Source organism: Pituophis catenifer, unplaced genomic scaffold (genome assembly GCF_029215685.1).
Source record: "Pituophis catenifer annectens isolate HBS135680 unplaced genomic scaffold, rPitCat1.0.hap2 SCAF_1, whole genome shotgun sequence".
Lineage (NCBI taxonomy): Eukaryota > Metazoa > Chordata > Lepidosauria > Squamata > Colubridae > Pituophis > Pituophis catenifer.
The window spans coordinates 286,766,300-286,791,846 of NW_027256881.1; the positions used below are offsets into that span (position 1 = coordinate 286,766,300).

Consider the following 25,547-nt stretch of genomic DNA (forward strand, 5'->3'; position numbering starts at 1 on the left):
ATGGAGTCACTGAAGCAGTAGGCGTGAGCTTAAATGGACTCTAGAGGATGGTGGAGGACAGGAAGGCCTGGAGGAATGTTGTCCATGGGTTCAGATGGGTCAGACACAACTTTGCAAATAACAACAATAAACATTATAATCTAGTAGAATAGCTTGCTTTATGGAGTCATGAGAGCTCCACCACTGGAGGTTTTCAAACAAAGCTTGGAAAGCCATTGCTTAAAAGAGTGTTATGAGGGTTTGTACTAAGGGATGGGCTAGATCTCCAAAGTACCCTTCAACCTTATGATTCTCTATTTTTATTTTATACATTTTGGAGAGGACCACAACATGGTACCTAGTGCTGATAGTACTGAAACCATTCACCTTCATCTCGAGACAGATTAAGATGCAAAAGAGGAAAACAGAAGTATGCAGATAAGAGAATTCAGTTAATGAGAATGAATATCACTTCCTTAATTCAATTATCAATTAACTTCCGTAATCGATATTAGTGGGGGGGAGGGGAAAGTATTGCCAAGCTTGGAAGAATTGCATGATTGACAAGGTTGTGGTAGTGATGAGCATGATGGTCCCTATAATGGTAATATAAGAAAAAGAAAATGCTCAATAGCTTTGAAATGCTGTATCACTAGAAAAATAAAAATGGAAAATTGAGAGTTGGAGCAGAAAGCCCTGTCTGAATTCTTTAGAGAAAGGCATGGTTAGTTGGTAGAAATGCAAAATAGAAGTATTCCTAATTGTATGACAGAATATACTGCAATATTTAACTGCAAGTTCACTTGTACCACCATTGAAGAAAATGCATTTTTCCAGAAAACTAATGGCAGATTTTCAAGCCATTCTTTTGCTACCTTTTTTTATGCATATTTAAAGAGGAATAAATCCCATGGAAATAAGTAGGCTTTACTTTTTCATAAACATGCTTAGGAATAGAGGATTAGCTTTAAAAAGGTTAGTGGATTTTATAGATCTAATAAGCGTAGCTTTAAGTAACAGTTAACTTAAAAATAAAAGTTCAGCAAAGACCAGCATTCTATGGTTAGTCATTAGTTGTAAAAGTTTTATAATAAGAAAGCCTGTAATAAGAAAAAAAAACATGAGAAACAATCAGCATTAAGAACATTGACACAGTGGAGGTATTTAGGACAAGAATAAATGGAATGAATTTCATGCAGGGGATGAAGATGATATGAAAACAAATGATTAACATACCCATTCAAAGACATCTCTAGGCTAGCAAAAGTGAAAACAAAATGATAAATGAAAATTTAGTCTAACACATATATTGTTATATTGGTAGGATTCAGCAAAGTGGGTGTGCTTCCCCTCTGTTAACCAATGGAAATTCCTTTTCTGTTGCTGTAATTCCTGCACTCTGGAATAATTCCCCCCTTCTTGCCCCCAATCCATTCCCACCTTGATGATGTTTCATAAGAAGGCATGGAAAATTCAAAGACTTGGTTGGATGGTGAGATGGGCAACATGTGAATTGCAGCGTATACATTTAATAAATTAAAAATTAACAATCTGATTATTTCCCAAGCATTAGTATGAGATGGTAGGTGAGCCTCTGTAAAATCAGTTGTGATGTGATTTTGTTTTATTGTTATTTGATCCTTCTGAATGCATAACATCTATTTCTCTTTTCTTGTTCTGTCTTTTTAATTATGTAAAGTGCCCAGTTGGGCATTCTTTAAATCAATATAAATAAATACATTTTAAAAACTATTTAGGAAAGTACTGTATTACCATAAGCAATAGTGAAATACAAACTCAGTTTTCTAGAAGTAAGTCAACTGAATGGAACATTTTGTTAATTTTGAACTGAAATAAAACTTTGATGGTGGACACCATCCATAAAGTAACACTCCAGTAGAACTCATTGCTTTAGCAAAATAGATAAATCAGGAAACGAGCTGTGTAAAGTGTAAGTAAGGGTGTAAAATGAGATTTTGTCTAAAATATGAAATGTGAATTCTCTTTGGGGGTCATGTTTCTAAGAAATAAACTAGCATGCAGCAAGCTAAACATAAAATCGAGCTGCAGAGAAATTCTTGCCAAAGTACTGCAGTAACTTTATATAATCACATTTGGGAGACCAAAGAAAATGGTCAGCATATAAGTTAGCTTTATTTCACCAAGAAAATCCACTGGGGTAATTAATTTAGCTGGCATGCTTCTTGTTTCATTCCAGTACACCAAGAGTTCTTAGGTATCCCACCCCCCCTACCAACAGTGAAAAAACAATCATTAATCAAATATTTTTGTTAATCTCTTATTTAACAATTGATGTTACAAGGCCAGCTTGCTAATGAGGACTTAATATTTATTGTAGTAAGTGAGATATTCATAAGAATGCTTATTCCTCCTTCAAGCATTGGATCAAGTTCAAAGCTCTTTGGGCAAAGCAACAACTGCATGGCTTGCTACACACAACAGCCTTTCATTTACACCCGCCAAAAAGATGATTAGTTGCCAGCTTTCCCTGCATGGTTTATCATCCCAATTCAGGAGTTGGCAGTTCTTGTTGGAGGTAGAGTGTCCCAGTCTTCTCAACATAAAAACCACTTTATTGATTTTCAGAGTATTTATTCCTTCTTTCTACACATTGTAGGCTATTTAAAAATAATCAATATGTAATAACATAACACATATAAAAACAATTTCAATGCGCTGGTTGCAACGTAAATTCTAACAGCAACATCATTCTTAAGATTCAGCTGTGAGAAGAAGATGGATATAAGCACTATAGGTAACAGAATATCTGGTCCTGTTTTTCTGCTGAAAGAGATACAGTGCTCAGTTCACACTTCCATTATTCTAGTTACTGAAGGTAAAAAATAGTACAATGTGTTATCCTTTCACTAATGAAAAGATATCTGAAAACTAAAATACATGAGAAGCTCTCTCTGTTCTACAAGAGTTAGAAAAATAATCTCACTAATTGCTGAAAATTAGATTCAGAGGCGGTCCTCTATGTACTATCCTCGGAATAAATTCCATTAAATTCAGCATAGCTTATATCAAAGTAGATTCATATGGGATAAGACTGTAAAGTTTTTCCCCAACTTTAGTTCCTGCCTTTCACAGATCTTTCCCACAATTAGAAATGAAATTTAATTTATAATCCTTTTTGCACCCCTGATTATTTGAATATCTGTAGTTGTTGTCCTCACAATAGCTGCATAAGTATTAAAGATTCTGTAATAGATATTGCAGTTCCTCCTCACTTCATAATTATAATGGGAGAGGGCACATCCATTAACCCTTTGTCTAACACTTGCCTATTAAAAATCACGCAAGACCCTTGGAGACGACCAACCTTTCATCCATTCTAAAATTACTTTTTATGTGAGATTTTATGTGAGATTAATCTGGGCTGTTTCACTATTTCCAGATATACTCTGATCTCAAAACACTTTTAATTTATTCTTTATCTCTCTTGGAAGCTTGAGCTTGAAAAGAGCTATCAGATAATCATTGCTTGCTCCTTCTGATCAATAACTAAGCACAGAGCACTTCCAGCCATTCAGTGTTCGTTTGTTTCTTATCCTTTCAAGGTGGACAATTGTGTTCATTCATCCCACTCCTAAATTCCCCCCCCCCCCCGCAAAATTAGAAAGCAAAGTACTAGTATTTCCTCTTTTAACCATGTGTTTGTGTGCATGTGTCCATTCAATGTTTATTCCTGTCTCATAAGATTCCAGTGACAGTACGATAAGGCAGGTTGTTAAAAACAAATGTTCCCATGTATTATAAATTTTCAGATTTTTTCTGCTTACCATAAAATCTCTTTTGCCTTCTCAACTCCTAATGCTGCCCTACAAACTTCTGCATTTGACCTCCTTTTACCAAATAAGCAAGTATGCAGCTGCTGTTTCAGAAACAGGATTTACTAGCTAAAATCAGCAAAGCCTCATTCAGAAATACAAAGTTACTGACCCAGGGAAATTGCCCATAACTGCAAACCTCCTGTTACATGTTCTGCTGAAGAGTGAAAAGAGAAGGTTGTATTTATTTAAACATGATTCATTTGACAAGATGATGGGATACATGTAAGCAATCTTATATGTATATTCTGCAATGAGAGACAATACCTGGAAGAGGCTTTAACCTATTCTGGGCTTCAAATTATGAATTAGAAGTCAAAAGCTATGAAAGGTTTACTCCTAAAGTAAGATTGGGAATATGATCAACTAGTGATCAAACATCTTTTTCCACATCATCCCTTCTACAGGGAAAAGAGAGGGTCACCACTTAATTATCAAAGTGGGTAAATCTGAAGTTTCAATAGAGTAGACTAGAATAGAATTCTTTATTGGCAAGTGTGATTGGACTCTCAAGGAATTTGTCTTGGTGCATACGCTCTCAGCATACATAAAAGATACATTTGTCAAGAATCATAAGGTACAATACTTAATGATAGTCATAGGGAACAAATAAGCAATCAAATCATATTAGGAAACAGTCAATATAAATCGTAAGGATACCAGCAACAAGATTACAATCATACAGTCATAAGTGGGAGGAGATGGGTGATAGGAACGATGAAAAGATTAATAAGTCATGCAGACTTAGTAACTAGTTTGACAGTGTTGAGGGAATTATTTGTTTAGCAAATAATTCGGGGAGTTCGGGGAAAAAACTGTTCTTGTGTCTAGTTGTTCTGGTGTGCAGTGCTCTATAGCGTCGTTTTGAGGGTAGGAGTTGAAACAGTTTATGTCCAGGATGCTAGGGGTCTAAATATTTTCACAGTCCTCTTTTTGACTCGTGCAGTATTCAGGTCCTCAATGGAAGGCAGGTTGATAGTAATTGTTTTTCCTGCAGTTCTAATTATCCTCTGAAGTCTGTGTCTGTCTTGTTGGGTTGTAGAATGACAGACTCAATAATTCCTCTGTAGAATTGTATCAGCAGCTTCTTGGGCAGTTTGAGCTTTCTGAGTTGCACAGTTCTTCTTGCACAGAAAGAACATTCTTTGTTGTGCTTTTTTGATGACGTTTTTGACGTGAGGTGTCCATTTTAGATCTTGTGATATGATAGAACCTAGAAATTTGAAGGCCTCTACTGTTGATACTGTGTTGTCTAGTATTGTAAGAGGTGGAAGTATGGAAGGATTTCTCCTAAAGTTCACCATTTCTACGGTTTTGAGTGTGTTCAGTTCCAGATTGTTCTAGTCACACCACGAGGCTAGTTGTTCAACCTCCCATCTGTATGTGGATTCATCATTGTTTTGAATGAGACCGATCACTGTTGTGTCATCTGCGAACTTCAGTAGTTTAACAGATGGATCGTGTGAGATGCAGTCATTGGTATATAGAGAGAAGAGAAGTGGAGAGAGCACACAGCCTTGTGGGGCTCCTATGCTAATTGTACAGGTATTTGATGTGATTCTGCTTAGCTTCACCTGCTGCTTCCTGTCTGTTAGGAAGCTAATGATCCATTTACAAGTGTGTTCAGGTACCGCTAGCTGGTTTAGCTTAGTTAGAAGAATGTCTGGTATGATGGTGTTGAATGCTGAACTAAAGTCTACAAAGAGGACCCTTGCTTTGGAGATTCAAGATGTTGTAGAATGTAGTGCAGAGCCATATTAACAGCATCATCTGTTGATCTATTTGCTCGGTATGCAAATTGTAGGGGGCCTAATAGCGGATTTATGATGGTTTTCAAGTGGGACAGCACTAGCCTTTCAAAGATTTTCATAACTACAGATGTTAGAGCAACTGATCTGTAGTCATTCAGTTCCTTGATGGTGGGCTTCTTCAGCCCTGGGATGATAGTAGAGCATTTGAGATGAGCATTTGAAGCACATCTCTAGCGATTTGTAGAAGATGCGGGTGAAGATGGGGGCCAAACTTTTAAGCAAGAAGGAGTTATCTTGTCTGGGCTTGGAGCTTTTCCTGGCTTTTGTCTGTGAAATAGATCTTGCACTTCCTTTTCTGTGATCACTAGGGGTTGTGAACCCAATTGGATGGGGTCAGTTATAGGAGGCTTGGCTGTTGTTGGTGTGTCTGAGATGGGGGTTGTGGAGATAGGTGGCTGTAGTTTCCTTTCATACCTGCCAGTTGTTGATTACCTTCAGCCTGGGAAAGAGGTTTGCTGTAACCGGTGGTATTTTTAAGAGTTTTCCACATGTTTGTTGGTTCATGTGTTGAGAACTTATTCTTTAGCTTTTCAGAATAGCTTCTTTTTTGCTGCTCTGATATCCTTTGTTAATACATTTCTGGCCTGATTGTATAGCATTTTATCACCTTTTCTGTAAGATTCCTCTTGGGAAAGACGTAGCTGCTTAAGTTTAGCTGTGAACCAAAGTTTGTTGTTACTGTATATTCACAAGTTCCTGGTCGGTACACATAGGTCTTCACAGAAGCTGACAGATGATGTTACAGTATCTGTGAGTTCATCTAAGTCTGCAGAGGTACTTTAAAAAACATTCCAATCAGTGCAGTCAAGGCAGGCCTGTAGCTTTAACTTTGCCTCCTCAGTCCAGATCCTCACTGATTTAATTGTTGGTTTTGTGGTTTTAAGTCTTTGCCTGTAAGCAGGTACAAGGTGAATCATGCAATGATCAGACTGTCCCACAGCTGCTCATGGTAAAGACCGATAAGCATCTTTTAGTGTTGTATAGCAATGGTCTAAAGTATTCTTGCCTCTAGTGGGACAATTGACATGCTGAAAATATTTTGGTAGCTCTTTCCTTAAGTTTGCTTTGTTCAGATCTCCCAAAATAATGGCCAGTGAATCGGGGTATTTTGCTTCAACCTCCATAATCTGGTCAGCTAGAGTTTGGAATGCCTTGTTTACACAGGCTTGTGGGGGAACATAAACAGCAATTAGTAGAAATGAGAAGAACCCGCATGGTCAGTAAAATGGTTTACAGTTGATAAGTAAAGACACTAAATTTTCATCACAGAATTTATATATTATAGTTATATCCTGAGACCAGCTGTTGTTGACATATAATCATAAGCCTCCTCCCTTCTTTTTACCTGATGATTCTGCAATTCTGTCTACTCTATGTATCTGAAACCCTGGAATTTGCATGCTGTTGGCATCAATATCATCATGTAACTAGGTTTCAATAAAGCATAGGGCAGCAACAAGACTGAACAATGTTACCATGATCCAAGGGTTGACAATCTCAGTGGGAAATGCATTGGTTTTTCTTTATTTTGATTGTATAATTAATCTAAAACTAAGCAGAGCAGCTTAGCCAGAGTTCTGTTTCTGTTGAGATGTTTTTAATTGGTGCTGAATTTCTCAGGAAGAGATTAAAAACTGGCTTTTCTTTCAAGCCATTCACCCTGGGTGGAATTCATATACAGTTGATTACCCTAAGATCAGAATTAATAGTCTCTCTACACATAGAAATCTTATTCTGCTTTTACACTGGCTAATTTCATGTTCAAGGAGTTCCTGCATGGATAAACTGATCACGATCAGAGGATTCTTCTATCTGAAACTCACAGTCATTGAAAGATACCAATCATTTAAACAAGTAGATGAAACTCCTATTGCAATGTTTAGCACCCATATCATTACTTGCATATATGAAGACTTTAGCTTCCATTACCGTATTTTTCAGACTATAAGATGCTCCATAGTATAAGACACACCTAGCTTTTTTTTTGGGGGGGGGGGGAGGAACAAGAAAAAAAAAATCTGCCTCTGCCTCCCAGCAATTTGCCTCCTTGCAGCAAACAGCAAACAGTGTGATCAGCTTCAGCACAGGCTGATTTAGCACAAGTAGCTGATTGGCGGTTGGATTGGCCTCCCAGAATACCTCCTATTAGCTGTTCCAGGATGCGGGGATTGCCACCACCCATCGGCACTGGCACCACCCATTGCCGCTGCTACCTATTACCGTCTCTACGCACCCCATTTTCAGCCTGTTCCAAGCAGCCAGGATCCATCAGCAACAGTGCCAATGGGCGGCAGTGATCCCAGCAGTGGGCGGATGGGCAGGGCTTCAGCAACATTCACTGTATAAGATGCACAGGCATTTCCACCCACTTTTTGGGGGGAGGGGAGTGAGTCTTATATTCTGAAAAATACGGTAAATTCATGTATTTTAGAGAACAAGTTTGGTCTAGTGGTTAAGGCACCAAATTAAAGAGCAGGAGTTCATGAGTTCAAGTCCCAGCTTAGCCATGTAAGCCATTTGGGTGACTTTGGGCCAGTCACTCTCTCTCAGCCCATCGCACCTCACTGGGTTGTTGTTGCTATTGTTGTTGTGGGGAAAATAGGAAGAGGAAAGTGTGTTGGATATGTTTGTTACCTTGAGTTATTTGTAAAAATAATAAAGGCAGGATAAAAATATATAAATATATTGACTTGAGTCATATCTTCAAATACTTAGTTGCAATTCATGCAGTTATATTTTAAAGCAGAGTGGAGAATGATACAAAATATAATTCAAAACCTCTTCTTATTTGAGTGCAAAGTATTACAAAAATAAATTTACCAACTTATTCTGCTCCATTGATTTAAACAGAAAAGTAATGCTACTCTGCAAATGACCTACATTCAACACAACTAGATTTCTAAACATCTTGGATTGTCAAAGGATAGCTGTATCTCCGAGAATATGCTTCATCTTGTAATAGCCACTTGCATTCTGGTAATGTCTGAGGGCTGAAGAAATGAGTATAGTTTTTATTGTGCTGTATATTTTGTAACTGCCTAGCCAATTAAGTGCCCTTGTACTGAAATTTAAGCCAGGTTGAAATTTAAAAAACTTGAGAGATTGGAAGATTTCCAAACAAAGGAAAATATTGAAAATATTATAAAACTTGTTAATAGTTTTATTTTGAAAGGCTTCTGGGTCCACGGAGGAAAGTAAAAAGTTTGTTTTTGTAAGACTGAAATCTCACAATGCCAAAGGAAAACAATTGTACTTACCCCTTCCCTGGAAGTGTCTCTTGTGTGGGCAAGCATTTCCTGGAGGGCTCTGACAGATAAAGACTGCTCCAGTACAAAATTACAGATGCAAAGATCAGGAGGGACATACTGAAAAAAAAAAATAGCAATGAAGATGACAGCTTTCTTTGTTTTTGCTACAGAAAATTTACCTACTGACAAGGTCAGTGTAAGGCTTTTAAATTAGATCAGATAAATCAGTAGATTAATCCATTATACATCCATGATGCACATTCATTTTGTACACCATAAAATAAATAATGAACTGACCTTACATATCCAAGCTGCCTTTCTCAATATGACACACTTCATATGTGCTGGGCTATGTATGTTTTTATTCCCAATCCATCCTAAATGCACTGTGTTCTATGCTTTGAACAAAGGCCTTGCAAAAACATTGCATATAAAATACAAGTAAACAACAGGTGTATAAATCAATTGCAAAAGCAAATATATACAGTATATATATATATATATATATATATATATATATATATATATATATATATATATATATACAGTATATATATATATATATATATATATATATATATATATATATATATATATATATATATATATATATTCAGGTTATGTCCCATCCCAAACAATGAAAAAATAGCAACAAGAAGCATTTCAAATGTAATTAGATTATGCAAAAGACCGGTAAAAAAACAGTAATTTGGAAAAACTATTTAAAACTATGAAGCCTAATACGGAAAATACATTTAGAATTGTCAAGGTATATGATTTAAGTTACCCCGATTCTACCCCAATGCAAGGGATTAGAGGGTCATTAAAAGAAAAAAAATGATTTAAATTATTTTGGGAATTTTTCTGAAAAGATCCTTTAAGAATAACTAACTAATAACTCAGATTTTAATCTCCAGGGTTAGCATGAGTAGCCTTATTAATATTTTGCTGGCATTTCGTGTTGGCAAGTTGTAATTATATTAATTATAATATTTATTATCACAGTTTTTCTTTTTTATATAAACATTCTGTATAGGAATGTCCCATATCAGACTTCTACATAATAGTTAAGATTGATTGTATTGATTGATTGGCAAATTTACATGAGAAGGGATGCAGATGACATTCCTTCATGCTCTTTCTGCCAATCCATTATACTTTTTATTTTCAGGTTAAATCTCATCCCAAACAATGTAGAAATAGCAATAAGAAGCATTTCAAATGTAATTAGATTATGCAAAAGATCAGTAATAAAAGTTGATGTGATTGGGGAGACTGGTCCGTCCACTATCCTAAGCCCTATGCCATGTAGGATTTTAGAGGTCCACACCTTGAAAGGAACTTGGAAGCAAACTGGGAGACAGTGCAGCTCATGGAGCAGAAGTGTAACTGGTTCTGATCTAAATACATACACAACTGCATGCGCCATCATATTTTGCACAGTTGAAGCTTGTGGATGTTCTTCAAATGCAACCCCATGTAGAGCTCATTACAGTAATCCATATGGAGGTGTCCAGGGCATGAATGACTGAACATGGGGTTTCCTGATGTAGGAATTGCTACAGCTTACACCCAATGCAATGGGACCTCCTAAGCATGACTGCCACCTGGTCTTGAAGCAGAAGTCATGAATCCTGAAGAACCTCTAGAGCAGTGTTTCTCAACCTCAGCCACTTGAAGATGTGAGGACTTTAACTCTCAGAATCCTCCAGCCAGCATTGCTGGCTGGGGAATTCTGGGAGTTGAAGTCCGCACATCTTCAAGCGGCCGAGTTGAGAAAAACTGCTCTAGAGTAAAGCATCTCACACTTATGTTTTTCCAGAAACACTTATGTTTCACTCCCAGACTCTTGGACATATATAATGATGTCTTTTTGAATAACATTTTGCCTCCTTTTAATGAACATTTTATAATTGTGATTTTCTGGAAAGATTTCCCTATGCAAATTATTACCCAATTTCTTTATTAAATACAGATGCTAAAATGTAGACTGTGACTCTGGCATAAAGACCTGACACTATTAAATTTTTGACAATTCATTTTATGCAATTTCAATTTATAAAAATGTGTCACAAGTAAGCTATTAGACTGTTAACTGGATTTTAACTACTCTATCAGATAAATTAGATTTAATAGTGTTTATCTCACTGGAGATGAAAATACACTGATATGGTGCAGGCTGAATTTCTAGAACATGTCTTGCATAAGATATGATTCTTCTTTTCTTTAATTGGATTAAAATGTGTATTTTAATCCATCTCCCAGGGTTACTATAAATGGAATTATTTCTCCACACATCCAGATGCTTTATGGAACTCATCAAGAACTCTACTATCTTATTAATTCAATTTTGAAGTCACTGATCTGTTTTATTAAACAATTTAAGGACATTTTGGACTTACAAATGGTTGCAGTGGAACATAAAATTGATAATATATGATGAAATTTTATGTATTATTGACAACTATCAGTGTTGTTTGCCAAATGTATAGATATAGTACAAAATTAATACAGTTCCTACATGCTCTAAGATTGGGAGGGGGAGTGGATTCTCTGTTGTCTGAATTATTCTAAAGACTTATTCCAAGGAATTTTTCTTTATTTACTTGTTTATGGAGGCAATTATTTCAAACTATTTCACAGTGTTAGATTACTATTCAGGCGGCATTGACATTTATGACGAGGTTGTTCTAGGATTCTCCCATTTTGAGTTAATATTCTTACATTTGTTATTGAAAGAGAAAAAAGGTTTAGATATCATAATGTGATTTTGAATTAAAGAACAGAATGTATTATGCACTGATTGCTGTTAAAAACATTAGTTTATTCATTCATGAAGATTATACATCACTTTAATCCAGCTGGACAGTTTCCACTTGAGCACATCCAGAGAGAAACCTGCCACTATTCTGCATAATTGACTCCACTATCAAACTGCTTTTAGTGCCAGAAACTGTATTTTAATAGTCTGTTGTAGTTTAATTCTCTAATTTAAATCCTACCAATCCTGTACTATGGAACCAGGAAAATTAGGCTATTACCTTTAGTCTTGTTTAGAACTAAGATTCTAGTTCACTGATAATCCTCATTATCTTTCTTAAACATGTTCTGTTTGTTCATTAAATGTGGTGTCTAGAAGGGAAAACAATATTCAAGATAGATTATAGTCAATGCAAAATAAAATAGCACGATTACTCTCCTGATTTGTTCATGAACTTAAAAAAAGGCACAAAGGAAACCAGGAATGCTAGTTAAAATTCAGAATTCAGAATGAAAGATGTAGTTTGTTTGTTTGTTTGTTTGTTTGTTTGTTTGTTTGTTTGTTTATTAAATTTATTTGCCACCCATCTTGTATCAAAACAACTCAGTTTACAGCATTAAAATATAGAAATCCTAAAAGATGAATATTTCTAAAACAATAAAACTGAATTATTTCTTAATTTTTGTTTATTTCTATTATGTTTGGTAGCAAAAAAAACCCTAAAGTTAATGTTCAGCATTAAATTTATGAAGGAGATTGCAGAAGGAACCTTAAAGTTAATATTTTAGAAAAAACATCAATATTTGGAAATAATAAAGAAATAAGCAATCTGGAAAATCACTTCTCCACATAAAATAATTTGATAATAAAAAAATACTGGAAGTTACAGAAAGATTAATCTAGCCATACAGGTCTCAGTTATCCTTCCAATGCAAATTTGCCATCCTTTATCAGGTATCAGGCACAATAACTCTGGGGAATAATACGAACAAGTTTTCTTGTGAATGATGAAATTTTTTAATAGGCATTAAAATTATACTATTTATCTATCCTCCATTTTGTAAACCTGTTCTGTACAATGTATGAATCATATGACAATCAGATTAATTAAAGTACTTTAATAAGACTGGGAAATGAGATAGGATTGGATACTATTAATTACATGTTATTGCACAATAATTTCCAAGTGATTTGGGCCTGTTAAATTTATTACTAATTTGTGAAATAATTATTCTTAAATCTCTATATTAGGCTATAACCTTTCATTTTACAGCTTTATTTATAGCATCATGTTCTTTGTTTTAATTTAATTGTGATATTTTGGGGGGAAAATAATTAGTGGGAAAACCCAGAAAACAACAGGTAAGCGTAAGATTTATTTTCACCTTGTATTATGATCTACTGTTAATATTATTTTTCTACTTCAATTAGTCATCTAACACATATCTAATTTTTAGGCCTTCCTAGGAATATCTGTCACTACTAAAATATACTATTGTAAATAATATAAGTGACTATAAACAGATTAAACAATTACAATGTTTCTGTTTAATTTTTCAGATAAAAGTGAAACAGAAACTTAGAACAAGTAATCTGGCCAAATCAATTTCAAGGCTGTAATCCTATGTGTGAGAGCCACTAGTCTTCGCTTAATGATCACAAATGGGACTAGCAATTCTGTTACTAAGCAACATGGTTGTTAAGTAAGAAAACTTGTAAGTACAACTTGAGCTTTTACTGTCAGCTTCTACATTGTTTTGCTATCTCTGCAGATTTTGACATTTTCACAATCCATTGCTTTACTGTGGATATTTCATTATTCTTCTATCGATGAGAAAATCAACCTACTGAGTTTTTTATCTAATTCATTGTCCATAGTCTCAATAAAAAGAATTCTGGTTTCTTTGCAATATTAACCTTTAAGATTCTTTATATCATTGTGTGAATTTGTAGCCAAAAATGTCTTAGTTTTCTCACAAATCCATGATGCATTGTAAATACTTTTTACGTTTTCAATTCTGTTTGAAATACCTTTGTATATTTTTGATAATTTCTCTGGTATCATGATACCCATGGTGTATCATTTTGAAAAAAATTATCTAAATTATGATACAAATAATTTAATAGCAATTATCCACATTCCCTCTCAAGTGTCTATCTCAATGTTATAGCCAAAGTTAATAGCCCAATTTGTCATGTAGTCTTTAACTTGTTCTTTTGTTTCAAATCTTCACAAACATTTATACTTTTTTGTTACTACACATTCATTATTTGTACACAATTTCAAGTTCCATTGTTTTTCAAGTCCATTGTTTTTATCCATATTATAACTTTCTTTTAACTGTGTCTTATTAACTATTGAAAATTATGTCCTTCTACAGTTAATTGTGCTCTTGACTTTTATCTTAGTTTTCTCATTGTCTTATATTTTCTTGTGTTAATAAGTCATGATATGACTTAATTGGTATGATTTATTGATATAAGAACCTCTATATGCTGTTTCTCTTCTGTAAAATGTTTCCTGTGTTGAGGTCAATAAAGATCTTTCAGGCATAACCCGTGTGTTTGTATTTATTACGTATTCTCAATATGGCACATTCATATACGTAATGAAATTTTAAATCCACATTAACTTTATTATACCATAAGAACCCATGCCAACCAAACTTGAAATTATGATATTCCAATTCTAACATACCCTTATTTCTTAACAATATCCATTCTTTCATCTAAACTAAACAATAGGCAGTACATACAATTGTTAAGTCTGTATATAAGTTGCCCACCCGTCCTTTGCACCCTGCAGAAGTTTATATTTAATTCTTGGTTTCTTATCCAACTATACAAATTTAGATAAATCTTTTTTTCCCCACTGTTTAAAAGGTTCATGATTTTTCAAAACTGATATTGTTTGAAACAGAAGTATCATTCTAAGTAATACATTCATTTTTATCATAGAAATTCTTGCAACAATAAGTGCAACTTTTCCCATCTTAACATTTCTTAATTTCATTCTGTATCTTAATATAATTATTCTGAAATAACATACAATTCATGTTAGACATAGTAGTACCCAGATATTTTACTTCTTTTCTCAATCTGAAAACCAGTTTTTCCAAGCAGTTCTTTTTGAATTCCCATGCTCATATTTTTAACATTTTAATTTTCTCTCTATTAATTTGAAACCCAGCTAGTGTACCAAATTCCTTCAGCTTTTTCCACTATTAAAAACAAATCATCTGCAAATGTTCTTAGTTTATCTGCTTTTCACCTTCATCACAGTTATTCTCTCATCTTGTCTTATATCTCCATTAAGAACTTTCGGAGCCAAAATAAACAGCAGTGGAGAAAGGATAAAACCTTGTCTTGTCCCTTTCTAGAGTATCTTACAGGGTTCAGTGAATACACTATTAACTATAAATTGTGCTGTATGTGAATATATATTGATTTTACCCATTTAATAAAGTTATCTCCAAAATCCATTTTTTCCAAAATTTCAGCTGAATCCACACATTAGAACACTCAACTAAACCAACCACATTATATCTTAATGCCATGTATTATTCCAGTCACTGCATTTTTTTTAAAGTGGGCATTAACTGATTTTGTTTCTAATTTTTTTTACATTCATGGCTCTCAAGCTTTACCCTTTTTTGTCACTGTTGACCACTGCTCCAACACACAAATACCTACGTAAATATTCTGTTTTCTTCCCTCCTATCCTACCTCCTTCTTCTATTTAGAATGTGCTGCTGGTTCCATTATGTTTGTGTGCCCTTTTTACTTGGGTTTATACTTGCATATCCTTGCAACTTTTGGCAGCATTCCCAAACAGCTCTGAAAGAAGCTATAAAGAAGATGAGATAACAAACATCAGCTTCCAATTTGTCTTCAGAATTTGGGAGTCTGCCCATTCAATCATCTGTCCTTCAAAAAAAAAAAAAAAACCTCTAAGTTTCAATCATGACAACAGCTACAGTGGCTGAATCTAGTTCATGATAGACTATTTGCAACTTTACATTAAATGCCTTCAAGGAAAAACAAAGTCCAGTTGCCTTTTGAAAAAGCACCTTTGGGACAACCATGACCTTGATGACTGAAAGTCTCCACAGACATTTGACAGCTCAATCCATAGCAGAACATTTTCACAACTGCAATGAATAGAAAAGCTCTCACTTCACTATTTTCTTCACATTCTGAACAGTAATCCATACAGATTCAGTGAGGCTTACTCCACTCTACCTACACAGTAGTAAGTTCTTAAAACAGCAACAATTACATGAGATCTAATCACATATCACCCCACCCCAAATGGGTCAAACACTCTAAAAAATGTAGAGAAGGAACATTTCCAATACTGAGGGACAGTAATGAGTGATTAAGGGAAAATAGACTGCAGATGTCTCAGTTTTGTAAAGCAACAGGGACAGCCATCTCTCAGACTCTGCTTTTACATCCTTTTAACTCTGAGATTTAGATCTCTACTGAACCAAATCACCCCACCAAAAATTTACTGTGGATGGCAGAGTTCAGATTATGAACACTAAAAGAAGAGTTTAGAGATCAAATGTATAAAAATTTAAACACAGACTGAAATCTTTTAAATCAGAATGATGTCCATTGGGGGGTGGGGGATACTAGGAAATATAAATAGTCCTCAATTTTTCCAGATTTTTGATAAATTAAACAATATATCTCTATTACTTTTAATGAAACACCCAATATTTAAAGAATTTAAGCATTTGCTTTTATGCTAAGAAGTTTTTGTAAGGACAGATGAAAGGTATAGTGACAGAGGATATCTGATCAGGCAAACTTGATTTTAGATGCAAGGATTACTCGAGAGATGATTAGAGAGTAATTAAACTGGAGCTCAATTATTATCACTTCAAAGAGCAGCAGTGTTTTTAAAACTGTTTAAATTTTTAAAAACTGTTTCAAGACTATCAAATAATACATAGATAAGCACACAATTTAAAATTTAAAATTTGTTTTCTGTGAGATAAGACTCTTCTATCTTTTTCTCTCCTCGCCATCCCCACCTTTTTTAAAAAGATCTGTGTTGGTTATCCAAGATATTTTCTGGGACAGATGTGAATGGAGGTGACAGGAACAAAAGATAAGAAGATAGAATGGATAGTGTGTGGGAGTCACCCTAAGTTTCTACCTACTTTCCAGCCCTCACTTTTGAGAACTCTTCAACCAATCTCAAAAAAAATTACATTTACTGGGATTCTGTTTCAATTTTAATAGCATACATTTAGATGAAAGGAATATTCCTTTTTCAAAGAAAAGTTTGATAATAGAACAATCTGCCAACAGAAGATGTGAAATCATCCTTCTAAGAACATATTTCTCATCCTTGGCAATTTTAAGATATGTGGACTTCAACTTCCACAATTCCCCAGTCAGCCAGGAGAATTCTGGGAGTTGAAATTCAGATATTTTAAAGCTGGAAGGGTTGAGAAACACTTCCAAAGGGTTTCACAAAGTTGTTCATAATGACTAATTTTAGGGATATTTTGGATAATTTGTCGCATTTACACATTTTGTCTATTAAAACAGTGTCATATTTGCTTTCTAATTTGCATTTCATCCTTCTGATCATTCAGCTCCTGTTGTTTTCACAAAATTTGAATAGTAATGTTTCTTTCAATTGCCATGAAAAATAAATCTTCAGAAATAATTTGCAAGGTTAATAACATTTAAAATTACAGAAAATGTAAGAAGGAAGATTGAAGGCTTTGAAGTTCCTTATACAAAATGCTGATTACTGGTGGCGAGGTGCTGGAATCCTTTTCTCTTTGGGGCTGGTTGATTGCCTCTTTTGCATAGTCTATAGATGTTGTTAATGTCTATGTGTCTATTGATGGCTAATTTGTGTGCCAGGCTTTGAGAAATTTCCTGGTGTTTTTGGACTTGGCCTGGTTTAGAATTATCACATTTTCCCTATTGAAACGATGGTTAAATCTGTCTATATGTTATGAAATTAAAGAATTTTCCTCATGTCTTCTGACTGCTAATTGGTTTTCATGGATGCATTCTGTCAGTCTTCTGTCTGTTTGTCCTACATAGTGATTGTTGCAGTTCTTACCAGTGATGGGTTGCTCCCGGTTTGGTCCGGTTCTATAGAACCAGTAGTAAAACTGGCGGGAGGCTCCGCCCCCTGCCACGATGTCATTGTGGGCGATCTGCGCATGCGTGCTCCCGCTGCGAACTGGTAGTAAAGGTATGTGGAACCCACCCCTGGTTCTTACATTATACATTGTAGATGACTTCTATTTTTTCTTCTATGGTTGGTGGGTTTTTTGGTTTATTTATGATGTTTTGAACGGCTTTAGTTGGTTTTAGCACTGATGATATTACCTAGTTTGGGTAATGAAACATCTGCAAGAAAACAAGAAAGCTCAGAGAGCATCTCAACCCTGAGCTACAAATATTCTTCTTTATTGGTAGAACATATACTAATTGCATTCTTCTCAGAGTTCTTAAGAAACAGAATAATACAGATAACAAAAAAAAAGTTGTATTAGAACTGTCCAAAGGTGTTTTTTCAAGAGGCAATTGGAAAAACCAGAAAGTCCCGTTGCTTCTTGAAAAAGCACCTTTGGGACAACCATGACCCGGATGACCGAGAATCTCCATAAACTTGTATTAGAACTGTTTCAGGAAATCAGATATGAAGTGGCATGTGACAGAAACAAAATAAAAATGTATTTACATCTCCTTCCAGTGCAATGATCTCTAAAAACAGAGTTTTGTCAGTCCATAAAATGGAACATTGAACATATTAGGTACTATCAATGCACAGTGATTATCATCAAAATCACCGGGAAAATTACTTTAGGTTGTGAACAAACATTTTTGATAAAATATATTTTGGCAGATTAATTATTCTGCTATCTGTGAAATAATTAGAATGAATTGTAAATACAACTGTATTGGCAGTCACATCCTCTAAATGTCATTGATTTTAATATAATTTAAGTATATGCCTAACTATGCCACTGAAGTCAACGTGCTCTCAAAATGCTAAGATCAGTCTCAGTGGTGGCCATTAAAATTAGAAAGAGACCATAAATATAATTATAAAATTACCATGTGCAGATAGGAGGAGGATAGATATCCAAATCATATGATGAACATACAGACAGACACACACTCACACACTCACAGACACACATAGGGGCATAATTTAACCAGAAGCAATCTCCATTTAGATTCCAATAGGAATCTAGGTGGAGATTTATGCTATTAAGAAATGTGATTTTACTTAATTTTATCCTATTAAGTAATGTGATTTTAAAAACGAGGGCTTTAAAGGCGTATTTAAACCAGTTTCCAGTTTCAACTGTTGATACAAGAATGTTGTACAATACTATGTAAGGGCATCATATTTATTGCATTTTAACTGATTTAGTAAAAATATATATTAGAGGTAGGGCATAGAATTATGGAGCTAGATTGCCCTATTTCCTGCACTGCACTGCACCAAATGTCATTTGAAATAAACAATGTAATCTACAAAATGAACTGTAACAATTGCAACCAACTCTCTATGGAACAAACATAACGTCAATTAAAAACTAGGATCCATGAACACCGGCTGGCTGTGAAACACCACAATCCCAAAAGCTCAATTTCTACCCACACCAACACCAAACAGCACCAGTTTGATTGGAGCAACATAAAAATCATCAGCCACGCTATCATCCACCATGCTTGTGAGTTCATCGAAGCCTGGCACTCCACAATTCCATCAATAGACACATTGACCTACAACCAGCTTACGGACCCCTCAGAATCTAAATCAACCACACAGCTAACCAGAGACAGCACCACTCTTCAATCAACCAATGCAAGCACCCCCCAACCAGCACTTCACCTCCCAATGACCCACACTTGATGTAACCTCCTCTTCACAAGACCCATCACAAGACTCCTACTGATGATTCACACCTGACCTATCACAAGACCCATTAAAACACCCTCACTTGACACACCCACAAACCATCTTTTCGTATTACAAACAGTGCCATCATAACACTGATGCAAAGCAGCAACAGAATAATCCAAACTTGTTTTGCCTCAAGTACTTTAACTTAATTTATTTAAATAGATTTATAAATTAATAAACAGAAGTAATTTAGTAATAAACATGGTTCTCTCTTAGAAGGAATTTCCTTTGATTATTTATAAAGTATTCTTGAGTGAATTGGGTAAATTTAAATTAAATGGTTTCATTTTCATTTTTAGGAAAAAGGACATAGTTGTAATAAAAAGCAGATGATATTTAAAAAAGAAACTTTTCAAATATAAATTCCACTTTTCATGCAATTTGAATCACGGGAGCCAACAACAAAGCAATTTAGAAGTGTAAAAATAACATAGATATTATCTGTCCATAAACAATAATAAATAATAACTATTTAAAGTTATACTATATCCATAACCCTAGGCAGCCACAAAGATTTCATATTTGTTTAACTTAATAAACTAGCATAAATTCACTGCTGAATTTCATTTCACAGAATTCAAGAATAATACTGTCATTAAGGCATAGACATAGACCATTATTTGATAGGTTGCAGGTTTCTATGAAATATAAAACTTTACCTTTTATACATGTGAAAACTGTCTTCCATTTTTAATAACAAAGTCACAGTTACCAACTTTAAAGTACTAGTTTTATTTTCATTACAGGGAAAATAAGCTAAGCAGCTAGAGGTTTCGCATGAAGGCAGGATACATTTTCTTCCTAATGCAAACAAGCTTTTTGACAACTTGATCAGTGGCTTTGAGAAGACTCTAATTCCCATGTTCCCTGAATTTGTTCATGGAATAACTGGAGGAAAGTTGGATTCCTAACTGAGGTCTAAGGAATCTCTACTTCAGTATTTATAATTGAAAATAAGAAATACAAGTACATAGACAAAGCAATCAGACTATTGCCTTTTGCTGGTTAAGCAACATCATGCAAAACACAGAAAAGGAAGATGAAAAGCTAGGCCAAATAAATTAAGGCATGAGGTTGAAAACAAAAAACAAAAAATACAGCTAAATTTGGTTTATATCAATATTGTTCACTATGCGTCTCTGTCCTTGCAAACCATGTTTGTTTCTATCTCATCTGTACACTACTCGTTATATTGCTTTTTGTTTGACACACCTTATTCTTCTTGAGAATGTCATTAATTCAATCTAACCACTAGTGTTCTGGCTTCCCCTTCTTCTTGACCTGTTCATTCTTTCCTTACATAGTGGTTGCACAATTTGCTCCCCAGTCATTCTTTGTAATATGACCAAACCACCTTCTGTTCTTACATTGATAGCTTCTGTCCCTAGGAATTGTTCTCAGACTCTGCAAGCTGCTATTTCTGCATTGCCAACACTTCTGAAAGCCAAAGTCAGATTAGTACAGTTTTCAGAAATAACTTTCTTAAAGGCAAAAAACAGCATTTCTTACTAGTGCTTTCCAGATATGGCATTTGGCCATTTTGGCAGCAATAGACAAAGAATGATATTCAATATATCTGGAGGAGATCAGATTGGAGAAGATCAACCAAGAAGTTTCATATCACTTGGAAAATAACCGGCTAATAGATTAATTTAACACCAAGCCTTTTCCATCATTCTAAATCCTTTCTTACCGTCTCTGTTTCTTATGCTGCATCATAGATGACTTCAATTAGACTGCAGCATTTCTTATATACTGAGTCAGCTGTTTCTGAAGCTAAGCTTTAAGTCAGCGATTTTTAAAAGATTTTATTTTTGGCAGAAACAATTCAGTGGACTAAAGCTAATACAAAAGAATAAAACATTTTTACAAAATTTATTTGCTACCACATTAATTATTAATTTATGATTAAACTTTATTATTTGAGAAATGAAAGGATATTTGCTATAAATCATTCACTTTGGTATTAAAAATCTGTTTTTTATCTATGCCATGAAGCTAACCTAGAAAAACAACTCTTGTCATTGGTATCTTCTTTTTAATATGGAAGAGTAAAGAAATATAATATATAAATTCTACAATTATTTATTTACATCTAACAGGCTGAAGAACATAGTACTAATTCAGCAAGAAGACATCATTTAATGACTGTTGTATAATATTACTATCGACATCACAGATTGTGATTTGATTCCCTACCCCCACCCCAATTCCAAGAATAGTTTTCTGTGTAGATTTCCAAGGACACTTTCCTTATAAATTTCCATGTAGCTCAAAGGAACGTTTTCCTTATCAAAAATTAATAAAACTTCCATTCTTGAATTGCAAATTCAGCTGTCAAACAAAGCCTTAATTTTTGTGAGAACACCACACAGCAAAACAACTCAAGATTTTGCATAATAGACACCTCCTACAGCAATTAAGGGACACAATTACAATTACAGCAATTAAGGGATGTGGTGTCTCAGTGGCTAAGACACTGAGCTTGTTGATCGAAAGGTTGGCAGTTCAGCGGTTCGAATCCCTAGTGCCACGTAACAGGGTGAGCTCCCATTACTTGTCCCAGCTTCTGCCAACCTAGCAGTTCGAAAGCATGTAAAACATGCAAGTAGAAAAAATAGAGAGACCACCTTTGGTGGGAAGGTAACAGCGTTCCGTGCACCTTTGGTGTTAGTCATGCTGGCCACATGACCACGGAGACATCTTCGGACAGTGCTGGCTCTTTGGCTTATGAGTACCAACCCCTAGAGTCGGGAACGACTAGCACATATGTGCAAGGGGAACCTTTATCTTTACCTTACAGCAATAAAAACCGTTTATAGATTAATGACTATTTATTTATTTATATTGGTTTAGACAGTTGTCCACTTCCCCAATGTGATTCTGGGCAGCAAATAAGAATTAAACTACATTCAAATTAAATTATAGTAAGAAAGGAGTCTTACTTTAGCTTCTGAGGTTGGTTCCAAAAAGCAGAGGCGATTCCCAAGCCCCTCAGCAGCCAGGCAGAACTTGCGCTGTTCTTTATGAATGTTGGCTATACACTGAAGTACAGCTTCATCATCCTGTCATGATATACAAGAAGTATGTGAACAAATAGGAAATATTTGCAAGATTTAGATCAGAAATGAATTGGTTCATTTTGACAAATCTCCAAACAAAACATTTGTTTAAAACCGGCAATGTACTGTATATATTTTTGACATAAAACTATATGAAATTTCAGTTACTTAGTCCTGTCTTCACATTGTTATGAGGAGAGGTGTGTTAATCTATGTTGTCAAAAAATTCAGGCATTTGATGTAGCTTCCTTTCTTTTTTCCACCTCACCCCAATTTAAATCTGAATTCAATCTACATCATGGACTGAAGTTCCCTATTTCATCATTTTTGTCCACTGAATCTCTAACAAGAACAACAACAACAAAAATAGTTTGAATATAATGCTAATTCTTTGCAGATGAACAGGAGTATCAGACAATAATTGTTGCTAAAACCAAACAGCCAGTGGATTGAGTGAACAAAATAAATTCTCCCTTCCCCAGATTATCTCAGGATCTTTCTCAAATTCAGTAAAACTGGAAGCAGAATAAAAGGGAGCTGATAGTTACTTGACATTTCTTGAATTTCTTTCTATATGTACTTCTGTGGATGTCTTGAAGAAAAAAAATGGGTAAAGCATGCCAGATGAGTGAGCAATTCAAAATGATGGATATTAAAGATGTCATAGGCAGAATGCTTATGCCGTAATACAGCCCAAGGACAACTAATTTCTTTTGCTTAGGCCTCAAAAAACCCTATGTTTCTAAGCCTGATGCCTCTTATACTGCTATATTAAGAAATAACAACAGACCTGGTTTTCTTATTTGACTTGGTTAATCTTGCCAGATTTTATTTGCTATTAACATTTTTATGGGGAATATAAAAATAAAATATTATCATCACTTATAATTCAAATTTTCCTGGGTTTCAAATGCTAAAATTCATTCTACTGCATCTGTTATTCGAGTGTTATTTTTATATAAGTCACACAAATGGATTTTACAGCTATAAAATATTGCTTGCAGGCTTGACAATAACCTCAGTGGATATCAAGACTAAAAACTCCTTAAGAATCTTTTCCAAATAATACAGTTATGCCATTTTCTGTGTTGTACAATACATCTTTGTCCAGAGCATACAGTTCTTACAAATGCAAGCTTATGATCGGAAGACAGATAGTATATCTGATGCTTTCTTTGACACGGTTAATAGCCTTATACTTTCTGAAATGTTACACTCCCCTGAAAATCATGCAGTAACATAAGTATATGTGCTTGATTGATGATGGAAAGTATAAATGAATAAAAGAACTGAATATATTAGAAATAGTATTACATTTTTCAGAATTACTCTACTTTCCCAGAAAATAAAAATTTAGCTACTTCATATTTACTTGAAAATGTGACCTGTACATTATATAACAACTTTCGAAATTCAACATTTGACATTTGGAACCCAGCTGATATTATTATGCAGGTATATATTTACTTGTATTTAATCTGATGAGCAGACTTTATTGGATTAGTTATTTTACATTGGAAAGGCAAGACACATGTTGTGCTATTTATGTGATCAAAATCACTGATACTATATTCCATCAGTAACGACTAAGACAGGTTCAGATGCCTACAGTAAACTTTCTAATAATCAAGGTCATGCTGCCTTCACTGATAATTTTTTGTAAGCTACAGTCACAGAAGTAACTTAAGAAAACTTTATGAATGAGTTTTACACATGCAAGCTTGCTTTTCCTATTGATGAAAACAGACAGAAGCCCTAATATATGGGTGAACTCGTTGTGCATATTGTGGTTTCTTTCCTGGAAGGGGTTCCTTAATTGTATTAAGCTTACAAAACTGTACATGGAGAGCTCTTTTTAAAGAGTGTTTGGCACAGGGTGAAATTTTCGTTATATTAGCAGAATTGGAAATGTGATTTGAATTTATGATCCATATTACTTCCTTATGAATGTATTCATAAGCATATTGTTCATCTACATTAAACTGCATTAAAAGACTCTCCATAAAAATTTGTAATTAAATATTAAATTTAATTAAATGCATGTTTGGTGAAATAATATTATTTAAAGTTGTTTCCTTTCAAAATAAGCAAATCTAAATGCATTTGATCCCATGATTTTTTACATGTAGTTTTATACCCTTGAAATAAGATATTATCTGGTCATGGTTATAGTATCAGATATTTGCTAAATGCGACTAGAAGGAAATATAGCAGAAATAGAATAAATTATTTATTTTTAGTGTATTATTAATTTCTGCATATGTCTGAGGAAAAATGGGATATGGTCAATTATGAAGATGACTACAGATTCATGCAGATAGACTGAATAGCATTAGATAAATTAGAATGGGAAATACTATTTATCCATTTCATTTCTATACTAAAAATCAGAAACAACATAATGAGTCTTAGGATAAAAGATGTCCCATCTTTAAATATTACTATGTAAACTCAAAATTAAATTATAGATGTTTTCTATATAGAGAATAATGTTGATTGAGAAAGTCCCATTTTCTTCTGCAGCTGTAACTTATTTCAACCTATTCAATAAAGAAGAAGTAATGATGCAATCTAACAAAATCAAAAGACAACCAAGGAAAATATCAAAACACAGACTTAACAATGGAACACCTGAAAAGTTTTTTGTTTCATCTACTTTTTCACCAACATTAGTTAATAAAAGCATGCCATGTTTGTACCATTTCCCCAGAAGATATGCAGTGTTAAATTCCATTTTCAAATTGTGAGTTAAATATCACAATTGAAGAGTTACTACCGGTGTTTAGAATCAGACTAATGTTTGTAAATAGTTAAGATGTATACATGGTGGAATCGTTGGTGCTCTGAGCTTGGTTATTTGCTGGCATTTCATTAC

At 34.4% G+C, this 25,547-nt stretch overlaps 1 protein-coding gene across 1 annotated transcript in view; it reads right to left on the bottom strand.

Moving 5' to 3' along the window:
- Positions 1 to 23,291, bottom strand: part of RYR3 (ryanodine receptor 3) — a 244,899-nt gene extending 221,608 nt beyond the window's left edge. The window contains exons 1-3 of the mRNA XM_070935838.1: positions 23,253 to 23,291; positions 22,556 to 22,675; positions 8,902 to 9,009 (exon numbers count right to left, since the gene is read on the bottom strand). Coding sequence (XP_070791939.1) covers positions 8,902 to 9,009; positions 22,556 to 22,675; positions 23,253 to 23,291 — 267 coding nt within the window. The remainder of the gene's footprint in view (positions 1 to 8,901; positions 9,010 to 22,555; positions 22,676 to 23,252) is intronic.
- Between the last annotated feature and the right edge of the window lie 2,256 nt (positions 23,292 to 25,547).